At 43.3% G+C, this 21,711-nt stretch overlaps 1 protein-coding gene across 1 annotated transcript; it reads left to right on the top strand.

Moving 5' to 3' along the window:
- The first annotated feature begins 558 nt into the window (after positions 1–558).
- On the top strand, positions 559–21,213 carry DNAJC21 (DnaJ heat shock protein family (Hsp40) member C21). The gene is made up of 12 exons (XM_082724442.1): positions 559–856; positions 6,460–6,553; positions 8,434–8,557; positions 8,848–8,970; positions 9,366–9,670; positions 10,470–10,621; positions 12,601–12,688; positions 15,305–15,463; positions 15,885–15,927; positions 18,928–19,100; positions 20,179–20,254; positions 20,727–21,213. The coding sequence occupies exons 1-12, from the start codon at positions 760–762 to the stop codon at positions 20,889–20,891; spliced, it is 1,599 nt and encodes a 532-aa protein (XP_082580568.1). The 5' UTR covers positions 559–759; the 3' UTR covers positions 20,892–21,213.
- The last annotated feature ends 498 nt before the right edge of the window (positions 21,214–21,711 follow it).

Here is a 21,711-nt window from a genome sequence, read left to right as displayed (position 1 = left end):
TATGTTATTTTTAAATATGTTGATGGTCTCTCAAAATTTTCCACTTTAAGGCATCCTATTTACTGTCACTTCATTGCCTATTAGTCAGAATGAGCAGTATTAGAGATCGCGATAAGTGGCAGCTGAAGAGAATTGAAGTTAAATCCTGCATTTGGTTCACCTGAATCCTGCCATTGGTCAGTTGGGGAGGCCAGAGCAAAACACTCGACTACTTCGAGCCTAAGTCGCCTCACCCGGAAAAACGGGGGTCCACTGAGAAATCGTCTTCAGAAGACACGGTGCTTTCCGGAACCTTCTATCAGACTCCTATCAGCCCTCCGGTGGCCAGCCCAGTTAGTGCTCCTTACACAGACCGGCTACTGTGCCCCTCACAATGACTCCCGCCGTGGCCCCGCCTCCCACCTGTCGGGGCCCCGCCTTCATCCCGCCGCGGCCCCGCCTCCCACCCACCGAGGCCCCGCCTTCCTCCCGCGCCGCTTTTCCCGGAACCGAGCCCTCCCCCAGCCCATGAGAAGCCGCGGCCTCCGGCACCGCCCCCTCCGCGCGCCCGCGTGCCGCAGCCCGCGCCGCCTGTCGCCGCCGCGCGCTTCCGCCACCCCGCGCCGCTGCCGCCGCCGCCGCGCTCGCTGGCTGGCCGGGTGTGGGCGCCGGACTCCCGCTGCCGAAGAGGACCAGCAGCGCCGCCGCCACCCCTTCGGCCCGGGCCCGGGCCCCGGCCCCGCCCCGGGCCCCGGCCCCAGCCCCTTGCCCGGCCGGGCGATGAAGTGTCACTACGAAGCGCTGGGGGTGCGGCGCGACGCCAGCGAGGAGGAGCTCAAGAAGGCCTATCGGAAGCTGGCCCTGAAATGGCACCCGGGTAACTACTCCGCAACCGTCGCAGCCCTTGCAAAAGCCGGGCCCCCGCCACCCTTCGCCCCCCTCTTCCCGGAATAACTCCGGGACCCTGGCCAGTCTCAACCCGCCCGCCCTGTGACTCGCCTCGCCCTGGGAGCCCCGTTCGGGTCCCCGGTCAGGTGCCTCTGCGCAGTGCTCTTCCCGCCGGGCGTCCTTCCCGCCCGCATCGCTCACCCCAGGCTTCCCTAGAGCCCCGGGCAGCCCGTCCCTTCCCAGACGTCCCCCCGGCCCACCCACCAAGCCCGGCGCTACCCGCAGTGGCACTTGCTGGGGAGGACACATTCTAGCGACTTCGGCGGCTCCTCCCACCCCTAAGCAGACAGGAGCTGGAGCCGGAGACCTGGGCTCTCGAGTTTGGCCCTTGCTTGAGTTTCTGCCGCTCAGCTACCCTAACTTCATCACGGAATCCCAGCTACCCAAGTGTAATTTATGGCCCTTTATTGAAATTAAGGCAAAGAAGCTGGTAAACTGTCTTATATAGCTGTGCTCCCCGCCCTTTCCCAGTAAGCTGTTGAAATACGGACCCTGTACTCCACTTCAGATGTTTTGCAGATGGAGAGTTTTAATTAGGTGTCTTCCCTAGTGAAGTTCGTATGTATACTTAGAAGTATGCTTCCTTTGGATGTTTGATTTGTTGTAGTTCAGGCCTGTGTGACTTCTATGAAGTAATCTGATCTTTCAGACTGGGAAACTAAGGCTGTAGTTGAATATCAGCTTTCTGAGTTTGTAAGAGGTTTACATATTAGCACCAATCAATAAGGGTGTTTCTAGAATCTCCAGTATATGCAAGTCACCATAGTAAGATTCTGAAATGCTAAGGTATCCCTTGGAAAACATGCTGTAAACCATGGAAAGTTAAACACAAGCGCAAACAAAATAGCACAACATACATAATTGGTAGTTGGATTAACAGAACAAGTAATAAATGCCCCAGGAAGCCAGGGGAGGGAGTTCTCACTATGTCATGAGAAGCAGTGAGGTTTCTCTTTGGCAGAAGATCCTCGATTTTTAGCTGGATCTTAGGGAAATGGAATTGGGAAAAGTGAGCTGAAGAGTAGACGGAAGAGCATCATGGTGGACAAAAGGTGGTCCAGGGGACGGTTTGACTGACGGCAGTATTTATTGGAAATCTGAAAATATGGTTTGAGAGAAGAGCTGAAGGAAGGGCCTACGACCCAAAGTCAAAAGGTAATGTCTGTAGTTGGTGGAACAAGAAATAAAGGTATGGGTTTGTTACTTAAAATGGTAGCGATTACCAACAGAGGAACTAAACAAATATATATATTGGAAAGGAAGAAGTAAGGTAAACATTCACCAGAAATTGAGTTAGGAATTAGAACAAAGTTAGGAATTTCTTGACTCTTCTGGCTGGAAAAGTGTGAGGAAGAGGATTAATGCTTGTGACCAAATGCATATATAATTTTGATGATAATATGTATTTGAGTGTAGTTTTTAGATTAGATCATAAAGGGTCTTGAATGGTAGGCTAAGGACTGTGAAATTTGTTTTTTCCAGTAAGAGAGGGTTGAAGCTGGTTTTATTAAGATGTCTTGAGGCGGTGCTGTGAGGGTGTCTGAGTGCATTGAAGAGGGACGGGGACAGAAGTCAGGTAGCATCCACTATGGCAAGGAAGGGCTCACACCAGGATGGGGGTTAGTGGGAGGGAAGGGCAAGGCCTGGTAGAAGAGATGCTGTGAAGGAGAAATGATCAGACTTGGTGATTAACTGGAAATCAGTGCAGAGAAGGAAGAAAAAAGTAGGCAAAAGTTACTAAAACATCAGTTAAGTATTTTGAAACCAAACCGGATAGAAACAAAGTGTTTTCTCTGAATGTCATCATAATCATAGCATCCTAAATATCTTTTGTTTGAACATGCCTATACATTTAAAGGATACATACTTTCCAGGTAACACATGATTTTGATATATTTTGCCGTGCTGACTTGTTAATTTAAGTCTGTCAGTCAGCAGATGTTCAATTCAATCTCTGTGTAAGGTCCTGTGTTAGGTGTTTCTGAGGTTAACATTTGGGCTTTGCTTCAAAGAATAATTTGTACTTCAAGAAGAAAGGCTGTTCATTTTTCATTGTTAAAGGTATTTCTTTGTGTTTTTTTGTTTTGTTTTGTTTTGTTTTAAATTGAGCAACTGAAAATAGTTTTCAGTAGGGTCAATGTTACTTCCTAGTGAGATCACTCCTCTTGAGGGGAAGGCTTTTATTTGATGACTGCTGCGAGCACTTGACTGTGTGAATGAGGCTGGAATGGTCCTTGCTCTGCAGGCAGGTAGAGTCATCAGGGAGTCCCAGGGAAACAGGCAGTTTCAGTCTGGCAAGAGAAGGGTGGTCTGAAAGCAAGTACAGGGTGGTCTGAAGGCTTATGAACATACGTACCTGACCTGGACTGGGTTTCTGTGTGGTGGGACAGATGTGTATCCTTGAAGAAGTGACCTCTAGGGCGAGACTGAAAGCCAGAAAGCAGGGAATACAGGGGGAGAAAGGCCAGACAAAGCATGGCAGAGTACAGGAAGGGCAAAGAGGGGGGTATGGCCAGGTAAGCAGCAGCCAGGTCTTAGAGGTTGGGGTCAACCGGACGAGGTAGATTGATTTTAACCTAAGGGCAGTGGGAAGCAGGGGAAAAGGTAGGTTTGTGTTTGTCAAGTTTGGAGAGAGCAGATTAGAGCAGGCAGTTTGGGAGGAGGGCGACCGGGAGGTCAGAGTACATTGAAGTCACCCATGGTGACCATAGGACCCGGGAATGGAAACTCTGAGCCAAGGGCTGGAATTCTTAGTAAGTTAAGGGGGAGTGGTTGAGTGATATGTGGACAGTAAGAAGGGGAAGAAGGTGGGGTTGGCCAGTGGTTTGAATCTGGATGCAATGCTAGTGTGCCCTTGGGGATGAGGAAAGGACCAGCAGCCAGGAGGATGCCAGCTCCAGCACCAGCCCTGCCGCATGAGGGCTGTGACTGAAGGAGCCCAAGAAGGAAGTCCTGCAGGGAAGCCGTGTTCTCAGGGAGCCTGGTTTCAGTCAAGGCAGGACTTAAAAGGCTCAGTCCATGGAATTTTCCAGAAGGTGGTGTAAAAAAGTTTGGGAGGGAGTAGAAGAGTGTGAGTGAATGGAGAGAAAAGCTCAGAGAGTAGTGTGAGAATGCCTCTTAAACTTTGATGACTGGCTTTGCAGTACCTGCGGCCTTTGGGTGTGGCTGATAATAAATATGGGCTTTTTCTTTATTATTGCTTTTGAACTTACTGCATTTATGTGCTTAGATCTCAGATTAACATTATAGTCAGCCAGTTCAGGTATATTTAAGTGAAATAAGTCCTATGACAGACTGAAAAAAATTAAAGACTTAAAGACGTGTTAGTAAGAGGCGAGATCTTCTTTTCAGCGGGTACATTGATGGACTTTCTGTGTTTCAAAGCTTGAGCCTTCTCCAAGCTTCTTTGGGGGAGGAAGGAAGGGTGTGGGAAGAAACAGGACAACGAAGTACAGAATTGATTAAAAGGTGAAGAAGAACCACCCACATTCCTCCCCCAGTCACCTTTTTTGTTTTATGTGGGAAGATTTATTTGCTGGCGTTTTCTGCCATTCTGTTTTAATTGGGACTGTGCTGTTTTGTTTATGACAGAAAGTTTATGAATGGTTTGATGAAGATGTAGAAATCATGAGTATTTTTGAATCATGAAAGATACAGAAATCATGATTCTCACCTTGAAGGCGTAGCTGGCTGTGTTCAGAGCTGCATGTGACAGGAAGGTGGCGACAGTAACTCAAGTGAAGAGTTTTGTTTTTCATACCTAGCAAGAAATCCAGGGGACACCCGTCTTGGTAGCTCCAACTCTTGACGAAGCCCTCAAAGACCTGCTCCATTTTCCTGATCCCGAGGCTTGAGTGCTTGCACCTAGTGTAAGCGATTAAGCCTCAGAGGGAAAAGTTTCTTGCTGTCCCCTGTTGTGGTGCAGAGACAGGCAGGTGAGCCACCATGGAGCAGTTCTCCCCAGCACCTCTCAGGTGGGCCCTCACTTACTGTCCAGGGCGGCCTGTGGCCCAGGAGGGGGAGAGAGACTGTGAATGGTTGGCTTCTTGATTATTGGTGCCTGTCTTTGGCTGTATTTGAAGTAGAGGATTACGACGTGCCATGAGAGATGGGAGTATTTAGTTCCGGGAGAAGGAGGACTCGGAGATAACCATTGGCCATCTTCAGAGGGGTTGCACTGCGGAAGGGCATTTAGACGGGCATTAGGTCGCTTGCCACTTACAGCTAGGCTGCGGGGGTGGACGGTTTTTTCCTTTCAAGTTAGAGTTACCATGATTCTAAAATAATATCGAAAGCTTTTTCTGTGAAAGCATCTCAGCAAAGAAGGGCTATGGCCAATGACTGCACTTGAGCAAGTATTGTCCGTGATAGTGGTTGAACAGAAAACTCCCTGAAGGACTGGACATCCCGCATGATGGTACCTAGAAAGAGGCGGCAGGATGCCCTCGAGGGTCTTGTTCTAAGGCTGCAAGGTTATTCCTAGGAAGTATGTTTCTGGCCTATTTTTCCTCTGGCCTCTTAGAGGGCAAATACTGAGTTGTAGCTTACAGAATTTTGGTATGCTCCAGAGTGGTCCGAAAATAGTTCACTTTCTGAGTATAGTAGTTATCTATTGCTACGTAACAAATTACCAAACACTTAGGACTGAAAACAATCAACACAGCAGACATCCATTATATGGACTCAGTTTCTGAGGACAGAGTGTGGGGATGGCTTAGCTGGGTGGTTTTGGCCCAGGGTTTCTCGTGAGGTGGTATCCTCATTGGGAAAACCCGCTTTTCAGTCTCCCTCCCATCGTATCAGGCCTGTTTCTTTGCTGGCTGTGGGCCAGAGGCCTCCGTTCTCCACGTGGGCCACCCGAGTGTCTTCTCGCAGTGGCAGAGCGATCCAAGAGAGCGAGAGCCCGAGGTGGAAACTGCAGCCTTCTATAAACTAATCTCAGAAGTAACTTAGCGTGCCATCACCATTTTTGCTGCCTTGCTGTCGGCCACACAGACCAACCCTGGTGACCTGTGAGGGGGCTCCACAGGGTGTGAATGCCAGCAGGTGGGGAGCCTTGGAGGCCATCTTAGAAGCTGCCTGATGCTCTCTGAATTCACAGTTAAGAGAAAAATAATTAGTATATATTTTTAAAGCTTTACAAGATTGTGGGGTGTGTGTTGATAAGAAAGAAAAAACATAAAGACTGTACTAAATAATAACATTCCTTCCATGACTGATTTTACATATATATTTTGCTTTTTCAAAAAATAAAATGTGTGCTACTCAAGGTTTTCCGTTTGTGGATACCCAGATTGAGTACTCAGTGACGCACCAAGGCTTAGGGGAAAGCATACAGTTTCTTCTCAAGTTGATACTTCTCGCATATCCTTATTATCAACTCTCACTAGGACCTCTTTGCTTTTTCCTGATTGTTTTTCTTTGTTTTGCGAACTCCTCATCTATTTATGGCATTTGTGGCGGAAGAGGTCCCTTTTAGATTCTGTCCTCTACTTGTTTGATGACTGACTATCTGGAACTTTATTTTAACAGATAAAAATCTGGATAATGCCGCAGAAGCAGCTGAACAATTTAAATTAATCCAAGCAGCCTATGACGTGTTGAGTGACCCTCAGGAACGAGCATGGTGAGCATCACGCCGTCCCTCCTACCGTAGTGTATTTTGTCGGGAAGAATTATCAATAGAAAATTTTAAAAAGTGGATATTTGTCAAATGTTTCGGTGTGTTCTGAGGCATCTGTCCCCTATTCATTATAGAAAATGCAGTATTAGAGTTGGAAGAAAGCTTAGAGGTGAATACTCCAATTATTTCATTTTAGAGGAGGTAGAATAAAGCTTGGCAATATTAGATAGATTGAACCTTGACCCTTGGGAAGTAACTTCTTATTAAACGGGATCTCTTTGGTGTATGACAAGTTTACATGGTTAGGAATGCTGACCTATCCTTAAAACAGTGTTTCAGAGATAGAATTGCAGGATTTACCCAAGAACTACTTTATATGAAGAAATGGAGTTAAGCTTCTATGTCTATGACAGATACTTTTAGGTATGATGACCTGATAATTTAGTAGCAATTTCAGACAAAAAATTCTTTTTTTAAAAAAGATTTTATTTATTAGAGAGAGAGAGCATGAGCAGGGGAAGGGGCAAAGCAAGAAGCCAACTCCCTGCTGAGCAGAGAGCCCGATGAGGGGCTTGATTCTGGGACCCTGGTATCATGACCTGAGCCAAGGGCAGATGCTTAAAGGACTAAGCCACCCAGTCACCCCCAGACAAAAATTTCTATGTCTAAATTTAAGTTCTCAGATTTTTTTTGAAGATTTTATTTATTTATTTGACTAAGAGAGATCACAGGTAGGCAGAGAAGCAGGTGGGGGTAGGGGGAGCAGGCTCCCTGCTGAGCAGAGAGCCCGATTCGGGGCTTGATCCCAGGACCCACTGAGCCACCTGGGCTCAGAGTTTTCAGATTCTTGATGAACTTTTTGCTACCAAGGAGTAAGTTTTGAGCCCTGACATGTCTGTGCAAGAGCCTGCTGTTACAAAGAGCAGGTGGGTATGCAGGGCTGCTGCTCGAGTCTTGTGTGTGTCAAACAGCGTAAAACACGGCAGGCTCTCAAGCGAGAAAGGCTGTAAGAAAAAAAATTCTTTAAAAATTGTCCTTTAGGTGAAAATCAGAGAGAGAATCCTACATTTTTCTCCTCCTGAAAAATTTGGAGATCTGCACTTAGGAATGCTTTTGCTTTCCTTTAGGAACTTTGAAATTCTTTCCTGCCTCCCTTGGCTCTGTGCCCTTCTCCAGATCTCAAGTGGCCTTCTTGTTCGAAGGGCTCTCTTGTCCTTTTGTGTGAAGGCCCTGCTGTTGACTCTCGTGTTGCCTGCAGGGCAGACTGCACAGTTACTAGGAGTATGGTCCTTCTAGTGCAGGAGGCCTCGTTTGGAATTCTAGCTCTGCTGCTTACCGGGTTTGTGATTATGAATAAATTATTTAGTATCGCTGAGAGTCAGTTTCCCATTACATCTTTGGGGTAAGAACTGACGTTACAGAGTTATTACAGGGAGTAATTGTGTGTATGTGAAACTTGTAGATTGTTTATATAAACCTAGGAAGATCAGTTTTGGTGTTTGTTGGTAAATCTGATCACAAATATATAATCTTAGTCTGTGGAGTAGATGAAGTCCCATGCTGACCAATTCAGTAGTATTTCTTACCTGTAAAAATGCAGCTACCTTTCTGGAGGAGTCATGGAAATTCCCTGGCTTGTTAAGTTCACTGTTCATGTGGGCGAGTAGTGTACAGTGCCTGCCTCGTCCTTGAAGTTGCAGTCATAGTTTTAATCAGCTCTGTGAAGGATTATCAAGTCTTTTCAGGTTGATATTTTAAAAAAATTTGAGTGTGGGTTGGACATATTAAAATGTCTAATAATATTTTGGCTGTTTCAGATTCAAGAGTCCTTCTGAATTCTCATTTATTCAGCGATCACTAATGACGCTAATTTGTTTGTTTAGGTATGATAATCATAGAGAGGCTCTCCTTAAAGGTGGGCTTGATGGGGAATATCAGGACGACAGCTTAGATTTGCTTCACTACTTCACTGTGACCTGTTACTCTGGTTATGGAGATGATGAAAAGGTAAATGAACTCACTCTTAATTTCCTATCAAGCACGAGACTTTCAAACACAAAGAGAAATCATGTTATTATTGGTGAAAGCAATGTTCGAAAACTGAAAAAATACTGCCTTTGTATTTAAACTGCTGGCATAAGAAAACTGCAGTTTTCAGAAACCTGCATGTTCTGTCATGACAGAGCTTGGGCCTGTAATTCTTTAACATTAAAGTTTTTCAGGTACGTTTTAAAATTGTATTCTGTGATCAGCGTATAAAAGTATTAAGAATTTGTTTTCCTGCTGCTGTTTTTTAGGGCTTTTATACAGTTTATCGTAACGTATTTGAGATGATTGCGAAGGAGGAGCTAGAATCTGTGTTAGAAGAGGAGATGGAGGCTTTCCCCACTTTCGGAGACTCCCAGAGCGACTATGATACGGTAAAAGAAAATTGCATTGCCATTTTATAATTCGCATTTACCAGTGTGTTTTCTCCCCATTTTTTAATTTGAGGAGAGTGGACCCTGGTTCTTGGTCCCGCACTGTAACTAACCCTGCCTCAGTCTCCCTTCCTGGAGGGGCTTGTGGCGCCCTCGGAGTGGTCTCCTTTACTTTTCCTGTTTATTGGGCAGGTCCCACCCCATTCAGCGCCCCACTCGGTTTGTTCTTGAGGGCGATTCATTCTGTAAAGCCCTGAAGGACTGTCTTTTCCGTTGACGAGTAGTGATGTGATGTGTGTGAAAACAGAGATGTGTTGCGTCACTGATAATTTGCTGCCTTGCTGGAGAAAAAGAATCTTAAACCTCAGCATGTTACTGGTTTTCTTGGTCTCTAGGTCGTCCATCCTTTCTATGCCTATTGGCAGAGTTTCTGCACTCAGAAGAACTTTGCATGGAAGGAAGAATATGATACGCGACAAGCTTCGAACCGCTGGGAGAAACGAGCCATGGAAAAAGAAAACAAAAAGATTCGCGACAAAGCGAGGAAGGAGAAGAACGAGCTGGTGCGCCAGCTGGTCGCGTTCATCCGCAAGAGAGACAGGAGGGTGCAGGCGCACCGGAAGCTCGTGGAGGAGCAGAACGCCGAGAAGGCCAGGAAGGCGGAGGAGATGAGGCGGCAGCAGAAGCTGAAGCAGGCCAAGTACGGGAGGCGCGGCCGGGCCCCTGGCTCTGAAGAGGTGTGGGGCCCTGGGACCGGGCCTGACGGAGGGGCAACCCCCCGTGTCCTGGCTTCATCAGCCACCCTTGCACTGCATGTTTGCCTTCAGAGGCCCTCAATACTTGAGATCCTTTCCAGACTCTTCTGAGACATAATAATAATGACCGCCCATTGATCTCCTCCTCTGGATGAGGCCCTGTTCCAAGTACTTTTGTCCTAGCAGTTCTGTGAAGTAAGTTCTGGCTTTTTTCCTCGTCCTTCTGAGGAAGCCAGGCAGGCAGGCCCAAGATCCCAGAGCTGGGAAGTGGCAGACGTGGGCTTCAGCCCGAGATGCCGTGCAGTGCGCCCACTGTGCCCCACCTCGCGGTCCCTCCTCTTTGATGGCACACTCCAGGGCTTTGGTTCATTTTTATGCCTTTAAAGCTTTGTCACTCGGAGTTAGTGTAAAAGCATGGTGTCCAGAGCACTGTAGCATTCTTTTAAAGATGATTCACTTCTTCTAAATTCTACTCACCCACCCTTCATTTTTGGAAAATTGGCACTCTACTTGCCACTTAGGACTTAAAAACGCCTCAAGACTTTTTACTAACTTGCTAGGAGGTCTAGGTTTCAAAACCTAGTTGTCTAATAGGGGGGTTAAAACCACCCACATGACAGATAAGCCACTGGCCCCCACTTGAACTCAGCCCTGACAGTGCAGGGGGAGCAGTTCTCCAGGGCCGGGCTGGAGGCCTGCGGGGTAAGCAGGACCGGCGTCAGTGGGGCTGTGCTGTGTGTCTAGACTGGCCGAGCAGTACAAAGAACAGAGCTGGATGACCGTGGCCGACCTGGAGAAGGAGCTCAAGGAGATGGAGGCGCGCTATGAGAAGGAGTTTGGAGATGGATCAGATGAAGATGAGATGGAGGAATCTGAGCTCAAAGATGGGCACGATGGTAACTACCTTCATTGGGACACTTGAGAAAGGGAATGCCGTGCTCCGATGTCATGCACTCAGGATGCTTGCAGGTGGCAGGCAGGGGTGGCGCTTGGGGGGCAGGGACGTGGCTGCATCCTGGGGACTCCTGTGCTCCCTCGCTTCCTCCACTGCTGCCAGGACTGTGTTGCCAGGGTGTTCCTGTCCGTTTGCCTTCTAAGCAGAGCTGGAAATCTGGATTTTTATGGGACGTCTTCCGGTTTTGAAATGTGGCAGACAATTAAAATGAAAAACAATATTGTATAGGCCAAGCAAAGGTAGTCCATTGATGTTGATTATACCCTAGATGATCAGAATAAGAAATAAGAGTTTATTTGATTAATAACCTCTTTTCTGAGCGTGCTTTAAAGAGTCTGGGCTTCTGCCTGCATAAATAAGTTGGCCGGTGGGTATATTGACTGTTGGTTACTTAAAAACCTGTGATGAAGCCCAGGAGGTCAAGTTTTTATAGCTTTTTCCAGAAAAGCTGATATTGTACAGGAATCTGTGTGGTGTATATAAATCCTTCCTCTCATTTCTGAGAGTTTCCTCCCACTGTGCTGGGAAGTGTCCTTTCTGTGCGTCTCTTGTGAGAGCACAAGGCCTGTGACTACCTGAACACGGAGGAGTAGGCATTGTGGAGAATAACCTGACCTTCCGCGTAGTCTCTAGCTGTCGCGTGAGGGATAATGTGGAAGGATCAGTTCACCTTATCTATAAATGTGTGGCTGTAGACTAGTTGGCGAATGATAGAATGGTGGACTTTTATGTACTCAAAATGATTATGAAATGAAATTTTTAGAAGTAGTATGTGTGAAAGTCTTGAAAATTATAATGCATTCTGGAAACGTGAGGTGACATAATTAGAGTTTTATATAAAATTTATGAGGTGCTTTCACATTCAAGAAAGAGCTTGCTTGCCCCTCACACAATACCCCGTAAATTTATATTTTGCTCATAGAATTAATTTCCTTTTACTGAAGAGGAAAATATGACTCTGAGAAGCTTTGACATGTAGACCTGCCATATGACCATTTTTAGATCCAGATTTTGACTTCAAAGCTAACATTCTTTATTAACTATTTGATGAATTGTTTATATATAATGAAAGGGTACAGGTAATTGCATACTAATACCATTTATTAAACATTAATACTAGGTAGAATGAGTTTTGATCATTTGTAATTTCAGTGAGAAAGTGTCTTTCGAAATTATGTTAATGTGACTTACAAAGAACCAAAATGTAGACTAGAAGAGATAGCTTGGGATCCTTATTAATCTAATTGCATGATCCCTTTTATTGATCTCTGTGGCAGTTTACCTGTTTATTTCTTAAGAAGACAGATGGGATTTTACAAGGACTTTCAGTTCAGCATTTTAGTTGCTTAGATTTTGTGGACTATATTGATAGTAATTATTTCATTGTAACAAAGTCCCAAGCTTATTTAAAAAACAAGGGTGTAAAGGCATGTTAAAGTTTATATATAATAGGCTCTTTTGTGACCACCCTGTCAAATAATGATGGAGTATTTCAGGCTATGTTTATTTAAGCATTTAAGAGTAGATTACAGTTACAAATGTGTTTGCATCGAATCTTGCTCAATGGGGTCAACTGAAAAATCTGTTGAAAAAGCTGCTTTGTGGTAGAACTGTGAAAGTGGCATCTGATTTTCTGGACTTAGCTCACACTGAGAACTTTGAGAGACTTTGAGTCTTCTCAGTAGACTTAGGAGAAGAACTGGAAAGATAAAGTAGTGATTTGGAAGCCTACCTTTATAATACAGGACTGCTTTTGAAAGGTCAGCTCAAACCCTGGTAACCTTATTTGGTTTTTGTAAGGAAATACAATTTCTACGTTGTGTGCGAAATTCGTTTGTTACTAAAGACATGTAATTTGCTAACACATTTCAGATTTGGGTTCTTATTGTCGGGTTTTTACTGTTGGCTTGCTTCTCGTAGGCAAAGACAGTGATGAAGCTGAGGATGCTGAGCTGTACGACGGCCTTTACTGCCCAGCGTGTGACAAATCTTTCAAGACAGAAAAGGCGTAAGTTTAAGATCTTTGAACTCCCCTTTTCTTCGGAGGTGAACCAGAATCCTGCAAGTCCTAAAAGGAAAGTGCTCATAGCAGGGGGTCACCAGCCCTCCTCTGTGTTCTCTTGGGGGATTTCTTTCCCCGAGAGGAGGACGTAGGATTTGTGCCAGTGGATAAGCACACGGCACTGATTCTCGTGCACACTGGCAGTCTTCCGTGAGAGCTGCTTCTTAAAACATGGACGCGTCTCCATGTCACTGCTTATTGCGATGAAGGCACAGTCACAGACGAGGAGGCTAGACCAAAGCGAGTCTCTGCTGTTGGTGGCAGACTCCCTTCCAGCTGTCACACTCCCATGCAGGCCAGTGTCCCGTTTCAGCCTAGGAACTTTAAATGTGTCCTGCCTGAATTACATTTGCTGAAGCAGAGGGACTTTGCCTTTTGGAAACAAGGAAGAGAGAAATATTTAAGTACTTACGGAGAGGAGAAAGAACAGGACGGCAACAAAAGTCGACTCAGCAAGGGACAAAGAAACAAAACACATGCAGGGAAGGAGAGGGGAGAGTGGAGGGTGCAAGTGGGGGTGTGGGAGGCGTGAAAGGCTTTGGTGTGGAGCCCCGAGGGGAAAAGCTGTTGAGTAGTAAGAGACGTGGCAAGGGCGGAAGAGTTAGAAACGGGAAAACAAAAGCAACAGTGAAGGAGATTTAAAATTGATTTTTTTATTTAAAAATAATGTCAGACTTGTAATGACGTTGCAAGGATAGAATAAAGCACCCGATTCACCTGTGGCTTTTGTTTTGCCCTATTTGTGTTCACCCCTTCTCCCTCCCCCCACCTCCCCTGCTCCACACAGTTCTTCCCGGAATAATTTGAGAGTAGATTACATACATAATGCTTGTCTACGTCTTAATTACTTCTGTATATAGTCCTAAAGAAGAAAGCCATTCTGTTAGATGGTCGCAGGACAGCTGTCAGCTTCAGGAGACTTATAACCAGGCTGTGGTCCTTTCTTCTCCTTCACCACCTATATTCCACTTCTGTCTCGATGTCCTGTCCAGTGTCTCCTCCACTCCGGTCAGGATCCGGTCTAGGATCAGAGGTTGTGTTCCTTTATTTGGTCTTGTTCAATCTGGATCAGTTCCCTTGTCTGTGCCGTTGTTACTCCAGAGTACAGGCCCTTCAGAACTTATCATCTTGAGTGTCGGTCTCCTCATGATTGGATTCTGTGTCTGGCTGGCTACCGTGTCAACATGCGGTGCTGCTCTCGGGCCTTCAGTTCTGGAAGCATACGACGTCTGTCTGCCCTTCCTTGGTGGTGAGAGTTTTGATCACCCAGCCAGGACGTCTTCTCATTTTTCCACTGTAGAGTTAGTGTTTTTTTTCCATTGCAACAGATTTTACTTTATAGTCCATTTAATCTGTGGGGAGACACTTTCAAGTTAGACAAGTGCCTTGCTCCTCATCAGTGTCCTAGATTTGGCATTCATTGATGATTTCAGCTTATCCCACTTGTCACATAATGGTTCCAAAGCGGGGCTTTTCTGGAACCAGTGCTCCTCCGTTATTAGTCCTCAGTAGGCCTTCTTCCATCAATAAGAGCCCTGCCTCTGTCTAGCTATTACCAGTATGAATTTGTGAAATTTTTCAGTGTTCTATGATTTCTTATTGTACTTTTCATGCTCAAACTTTTCCAGATATGATTAGTGAGAGTTCTTTCAAGGTGGCTCCTGTGTCCTTTTGACAAGTCCCAGTCTTTTTTTTTGAGCACTTATTTTCTGGCACACCATGTTCCTGTTTCTCTAAGAAACCATGGTATGAAGGAGAATTTTAGTGGGAGGGAAAAGTAGCAACTGAAGCTAGAAAACCCAAGTCTGAACAGATGAGTTAAGGTTGATAGTACAGATATAAGTTTCCTACTCTCTTGTTCATCCACTGACTCTGGTACTTCTGTCTTGTCAACCCTATTTTGTGGAATGTTACTTCATGGCCCACAGATGCCCTGAAAGAGGCATGGCTCGGAGAGTTTTAGGCAGAGGGGTGTAGATGTGTCTGAATTCACATTTAGGATGGTGGGAGTGAGAAGGGAGAGCCCTCTTATAAAGGCGAAAGACAGTTATTGAAAAAAGCAAAAGGGGGTAAACTACTCTGGTACCTGAGGCCCTCACGTCATAAACCCAAGTGGTCTTCTCTTCAAGTTGGAATGCTGTCTTATAAATTCTCGGGATCTTCCAGAGCCCACAGTGCAGCCTGGAACATGCATGCGTTAGGCTAATACTCAGTGATTAAGAGGAAACAGTGGAGAAGACTTGAAGACTTGAACTTTAAGATAATAGAGAATTTGACCAAAAAAAAAAAAAAAAAAGCAAGATTGGAAGCATATATGTAGATAAAAGGACGGAGGGAAGGGAGGGTGCTGGGACGGAGGGAAGAAGAGCTCAGGCGTGGGCTGGCTGTGTCCTCCTGCCTGAGAGGTCCTGACAGGGTTCTTCTGCTTCTCTTTGTAGGATCCCCCCAACATTTGCTTCCTTATTGGGAAAAATAAATTTTACCATGGTTGCATTTATTCAGCCACGTAGTTGGGCACATGTGAGTCCTGTTGTGGTTACTAACGTCCGATTGTTTTTCCAGCATGAGGAATCATGAAAAATCAAAAAAGCATCGGGAAATGGTTGCCTTGTTAAAACAACAGCTGGAGGAGGAGGAAGAAAATTTTTCAGGACCTCAAACTGATGAAAATCCATTGAACGCCAATTCTGAGGAGGAAATAGAAGATGCACCAAAACAAAAGTACTTCTAAAAATGCTTCTAGACTTACTTATCACTTTAGAGATGAGATTGCATTTAAATGCTGTTTTATCTAAGAAGTCATTCTGTTATGCTAATATTTTCCACATTTTTTTCTATGTAAGGGAATTTACAATATTGAAACGGGTAAAAACATGATGTCAAGTATAATTTTACAGAATATATTATGATTGTATTAAAAGCAGTTTTATACCAAGGGAATTGATAGGCTAATTACTATCAATGGAACCACTGTTCTAATTTTCTAACAATAATGTGAATATTTTCTTTTTAAGACCTTATGCTATTAACTACTTTTAAAATTTTACTTCTCTCTGTATCAGTAGTGTTTTAGTATTTTTTTTTTAACTTAGTAAGTAGTCACAGTTAAATATTTGACATTTTTATTTATATTTATTCTTAGGCTTTCTAAAAAACAGAAGAAAAAGAAACAGAAACCAGCACAGGTATGTTGAAAAAGTTTTATTAACATTAAATATCAAACATAAAGTTGGACTGCTTTTGTTGTTTTAGTATAGTTCATATTAAAGAGAGGGATTTTCACTCTATATTTTATGTTGATTATAAAACAGATTGAAGGAAGTTGAAAACAATTTTCTTTTTTTCATCACTTTCCTCTATTAATATGTATGTGGCTAATTTACTTAATTACTGTTGTCGGTGTATCTTCAAATATTGCAAGTGGAATGAATTCCCTGATACTAATTAACTGAGTGATCATATTAAAAATCTGGACACATATGATGACTGGGTCTTTAAATCTCTAAGACAAGAGTTAAAATCAGAAATATATGAAAATCTGAGGGTTGATTTTTGTACATCTAGGGTTTATTTGCCAACAACATAAATGAAATTTTGCAAAAGGAACATTTGACTAGAAATGTGTAATATTTATGATTCTTGAAAAAAATGTTTCTTAATATTACTCAGAAATGTAAGTAGCTTAAATATGTCACACTGGCATCTAAATCCAATCTCTTAAGAATATTTATAAATTGGGGGGCGCCTGGGTGGCTCAGTGGGTTAAAGCCTCTGCCTTCGGCTCAGTTTATGATCCCAGGGTCCTGGGATAGAGCCCCACATCGGGCTCTCTGCTCCGCGGGGAGCCTGCTTCCTCCTCTCTCTCTCTGCCTGCCTCTCTGCCTGGTTGTGATCTCTGTCTGTCAAATAAATGAATAAAATAAAGAATATTTTTAAATTGGGGCACCTGGGTGACTCAGTGGGTAAGCCTCTGCCTTCAGCTCAGGTCATGATCTCGGTCCTGGGATGGAGCCCCCATTGGGCTCTCTGCTCAGCAGGGAGCCTGCTTCCCTCTCCCTCTCTCTCTTTCTTTCTGCCTACTTGTGATCTCTCTGTCAAATAAATAAAATCTTTAAAAAAAAAAGAATATTTTTAAATAAAAAGTTATTTTGTTCTTATAGATGCATGACAATCCTATAGATGTATAAACACACAGCGAGCTTCTCCTTTACTATCCTTTACTAAGGATATTTGGTGGTTCTAAAGGAAGTGGAATTGATTTCTGCACTTTTTTAATATAATCTAATTATATTAGCTTATATTAAGTATTAAATGTTACAGTTCTTTTTGACAACTGAAAATATTTTTAAGAAAATTTAGTTAACACATTACTGATTTTTCATAAAACTTGAGATTTGGCTTATCTATTTAAATGGTTATATATTTGAAAGTAGTTTTTATCTATCTCCTGTTCCAAAAATGATACATGACACATGAATTTATCACTGTTAAAATTTGTGACTTGGAACTTTTGCTTCAATTATAAAACCACATAGCAAGTTCTGTGTTTCTTTATAAAATGACTCATACATACTGTCTTCTACCCAAAGACTCAATAATCATTAGCTTAGAACATTTCCTCTCTCATTTTTGTGTGCAGGAACCACTAGAATAAACACAAGATAAGAGAGATTTATACCTAACCCAAGCCTATCCTGAGTAAGGAAGCATAGGTCTTACAGGTTGCAGTAATAAATATATTTGTGTTTTCTTACCAATGAAAATGCTTCATTTACTACCCCATTTTTTCCCTCCAAAGCTATATTCCTTTATAGTAATACCTCTTGTTGATTTCTGATTCTGTCAGGAAGAAAATCCCACTTCAGATCTGGTTTTATGTAGCACTTTTCCTGACGTTTCCTCAGTTCTTTTTAAAAGGAGGGTAGTGTGGAGATGTGAACCCATTGACTGAAGAGCAGCAGGCAGCAAACACAGAGAATCCGCAAACTTCAGACTGGGAGAGTTTTCTGTATGGGCAGGAAAAAATAATTTGCATGACGTAGTAAGATGGTAAAAGGAAACCCAGAAAACTGCAGTTGAATGTAAACAGAGGACCCTGGCTGACAGAAAGGAGGAGTCCAAGTCACTTTTGAGGACAGTCTTCTGAACACCCTCCATGAGAAACATTCCAAAGACAAAATTACTTGCAAAAAAATAAATCTTGTACTTAGTAGATATTTTGGTCTAAGTGTAGCCTGAATCTAATCATAAGGAGACAACCAGAGGAAGCCAAACTGGGGGACAGAATAGCCAGCAGATTGTCAAAATCCTGAAAGACAAAAAGTAGGGCTGTGGGAGTTCTAGGACAAAGGAGATTCAATGGGCATGACCACGACACACAGCACGGGGTCCTTGATTTGTCACACCTCTCAGGGGCCCCAAGGAGAGGTTGTTACTGGGTTGTGAATATGGATTATGGAGCCCACACATCAGCCTTAAATTCTTGAGTACAAAGGGAATTCTGGGGATGTAGGGGCAAGCGTCATGATATCTGCCTGCTATTTATTTTTATCCTTCTGGGCTTGGGAGTGGGGTGTGTGTGTGCAGAGAAGAGGGAGGAAGGGAAGGGAAAGCAAATGTAGCAAAATGTTGCCCCAACCCAAACCAACAAAAATAAACACTCTTCACATAGTGAAGGCATGTTGGCCAAGCTTTGCCTTTTTCATTATGCTTATTTGCTCTTTTTTTTTCCCTAACTATAAAAGTAGTAGGTGCTCATTGCAGATCATTTGGAAAATATGGAGAACTATAAATATCACCCCTCATTCTGCCGATAGATACTACTTAGTATTGAATTAGATTGTAATCAGACATTATGTGTAATTTTCTTTTATATTTTAGCTAATAATTTGTAGGTACTGTTCTACAGAATTGAATCAGTGTCTTTGCAAACATGATTTTTAAGAGCTTCGTAATTCCCTTCATAATTCAACCATTCACTTATTGAACATATAGATTGTTTCCACTTTTTTCCTACTCTAATGTTTCTGTAGTGAGCATTCGTGTTTTTAAATTATTATTTGCTTTTTCTTTTTACTTCCTGAAGATCTCCTCATCCAGAGCGTACCCAACATTATAATTGTTTAGTATAATTACTGGGGTTGTTCCTGTAATTATTTTGTAATACATACATGTTTTATTACTAGAAGTATGATGATAATTTCAATGAAAATGGAACTGGAGAAGAAGTAAAGGTTGAATCAGAAGATACCAACTTAAATCAAGACCGTGCCAAAGAATTAGACGGGAGTCCCCAAGAAAGTATCAGTGTCACTGAGACTGTCGAACTCTGTGATGATCCAAAAAGTGAAGCTAAGAAGTAAGTCAGGTTGATGGCGTTTTCTAATTACTGTTGGTGGAAAGAATATCTTTTCGGATCTCAAATAACATCTTTCCCATGGTTGATGAAGCAAAGCAGGTCTGTTGGTGACCTGTACCTTTATCCAGACAGACGTCCCAACGTAATACAGACAAGGCATGTTGGGAAGAGGATGCCGGAGGAAGGTGCTAACGGACATTTTAGCAACAGGGCCCAAATCAGAAAGTCATTTTGACCCAGTTTCTATCCTGTTGAGGCTCTTATTTTATCCTTGAGCAGTAATCCTCAAACAAGGAATCCAAGAACAATTCTCCTGATGAGGCCACGTCCCACTTGCCTGGAGCGTCTGGGACCATGTGTCCACGCTCAGGGCTGTCCTGTGCTGGGCCTGCGCTGCAGGTCAGCAAGATCTGCATCCAGAGCCTGGAGCCTTCCTGCTGGCAGGAGCCTGGAATGTGGTGCCCCCTCGGGTCACAGTGGCTGGCCAGAGGAAGGCCTCTTTCAGCGGAGAGAGCATTCCTGGTCCTCTCCTTCCTGCCATGTCTTACTGTCTTGGTCTCTGGCCTCCTCTGCTCCTCTAGAGCAGAGAGTAATTTCTTATTCCTTGAGGGAAAATCTGAACAGTGAGTAGCCTCCCTGTCTAGGACCACGAGAAGGAGTTCACACAACAGAGTCAAGTGCATGTCTGCGTTGCCAGCATTTAGCATCGGAGCAGGGGTGAAGGGTTAGGGCAGCGCCCTTAGGGGTTTAGGAGCTGAAGGAAACACCATGATGGAGGCCTGGGGTAGGCCTGTAGCTTTGGGGAAGGAGCGCAAGGCCATGTGCAGTCCTGTAAGGTGTTGTAGCTTGTGTTTCAACAGTTGTAAGTAAATGCCATAGCTTTTGTGTCACATTTTAACATCTACTGTGGTCTTTAAAGTTGCTCAGGAAAGCTATTTATTTGAGATGTGAAAATTAATTAGATTGGCCATTAAAATTAATGAATTAGCCTTTCACTTGAGTCTTTTTGGGAGCAAAATAACAATTAAAAGGGATACATTATTACTGGATTGTAAGAACTCTATAATTTATCTTCCAGTGCTCCTAAACCCAAAGGGAAGAAAGCCAAAGACATGAAAAAATCTGTCAAAGTACCTGCTGAACCGCAGACAGTGGTAAGTCAAAATCATATTGACATTTTTCAGTGGACCTACTTTCAGCAATATCATCTAAATTCTTAATTCTGATTCTGAAGCCATCTTTGGTGAGCCCTTGTGCACCTACTCAATAGGTGTGGATCTGTCAACAGTTTTTCTTGATGAATGTAGAATTTATATCTGTGCTACTATCCCTGTTGTTCTTTAAAGTAAAAGGGCACAGTGGGAATACCAGATCCAGCAGAACAGCTACTGCTCGGTTTTCCGTTACTGAAACCGCTCAGTGCATACCGTGGAGTGGCTCATCTTAACGTTGATGCTTTTGGTTGATGCGACTTAACTTCTCACTCTTTTGAGCCTGAGTGGCGGTAATTTTGTTAAAAAGATTTATTTGGAATTATTTGATACTAAATCTCAACATGAAAACCTAAATTATTGCTCTCAGGGAATAACGTTTGCTCTTAACTGATATTTTTCCCCCCCTCTTCAGGGTGATGTTCTTATCAGCTGTGCAACCTGCCACAGTGAATTTCCGTCCCGGAATAAACTTTTTGACCATCTAAAAGCCACAGGTCATGCAAGAGCGCCTGCATCATGTTCTTTAAACAGTGTAACGAATAGTCGAAGCAAGAAAGAGAAACGTAAAAACAGATAGAAATCCTGCCAACGTTTTTTTCTTTTTGATTGTCTCTAGATTTTGAAACCAAAAACTGAACTGAAGTCATCTAAAGAGTTAAAATTTCGGTGATCTGCAATTTATTGCATTGTGGAAGATTATTTTTTATCTTGTAAAAACATTTTTTTGTTTAATATATATTTTTTAAACATTTCATTAGTGATTGAATTCTACTTTGCCATCTGGATTGACTTGAATGTTTCAAAACAGGTACATATTGTAAAGTATGCGTTCTTGACTTCTGTTGGCTCACATGGACAGAAATGTACAGGGAGAATTAAATTATTTTAACACATACAAATGCTCCTTTGTGTTTTATTTTGGGGATTTTACATAGTATTTTTATATGATTCAGTGCTTTTTTATTCTTTTAACGTTTCATGATCTGTCAAAGACTCAGTTTTAAAATCATCGTAGTTTTTTTTCTTACCTGATACCATGACTCCAGCTCTGCTTTTAAAATTATTTCTAAATAACCTATTGTTGATTACTGTATTTTTTTTCCTCCAGGACAGGGGTAGGTAGAAATTAATTGAACATATATGGTTATGTTTCAAGACTTATATCTCAAGGTATAACCATGGTGATTTGAGATTTTATAGGTAATTCTCAATAAGATATATCTTTTGGTGTTTGGCCCTGATTTAAATTGTGGAGGTGGAAGCAAATCACTGTGTGGCACTTCCTCCTTGGCACGGTGACGGCCGTGAAGCATGACGGAACCAGGGGCAGGTGGTGCAGAATTTGTACTGATTCTTTAACAAAGAATATTCTGCCTTGGGCTTTTTTCCTTCACTAT

Source organism: Mustela nivalis, assembly GCF_964662115.1.
Source record: "Mustela nivalis genome assembly, chromosome: 3".
NCBI classification, from domain to species: Eukaryota; Metazoa; Chordata; class Mammalia; order Carnivora; family Mustelidae; genus Mustela; species Mustela nivalis.
This window is presented reverse-complemented; position numbering and strand designations above follow the sequence as displayed.

What these genes read in the sequence shown, in the direction of transcription:
- DNAJC21 (XM_082724442.1), top strand. Translation starts at nt 760, where the DNA reads ATGAAGTGTCACTACGAAGCGCTGGGGGTGCGGCGCGACGCCAGCGAG. An exon ending in GGCCCTGAAATGGCACCCGG is followed by an intron (nt 857 to 6,459) that starts GTAACTACTCCG and finishes TTATTTTAACAG; the next exon opens with ATAAAAATCTGGATAATGCC. An exon ending in CAGAAGCTGAAGCAGGCCAA is followed by an intron (nt 9,671 to 10,469) that starts GTACGGGAGGCG and finishes CTGTGTGTCTAG; the next exon opens with ACTGGCCGAGCAGTACAAAG.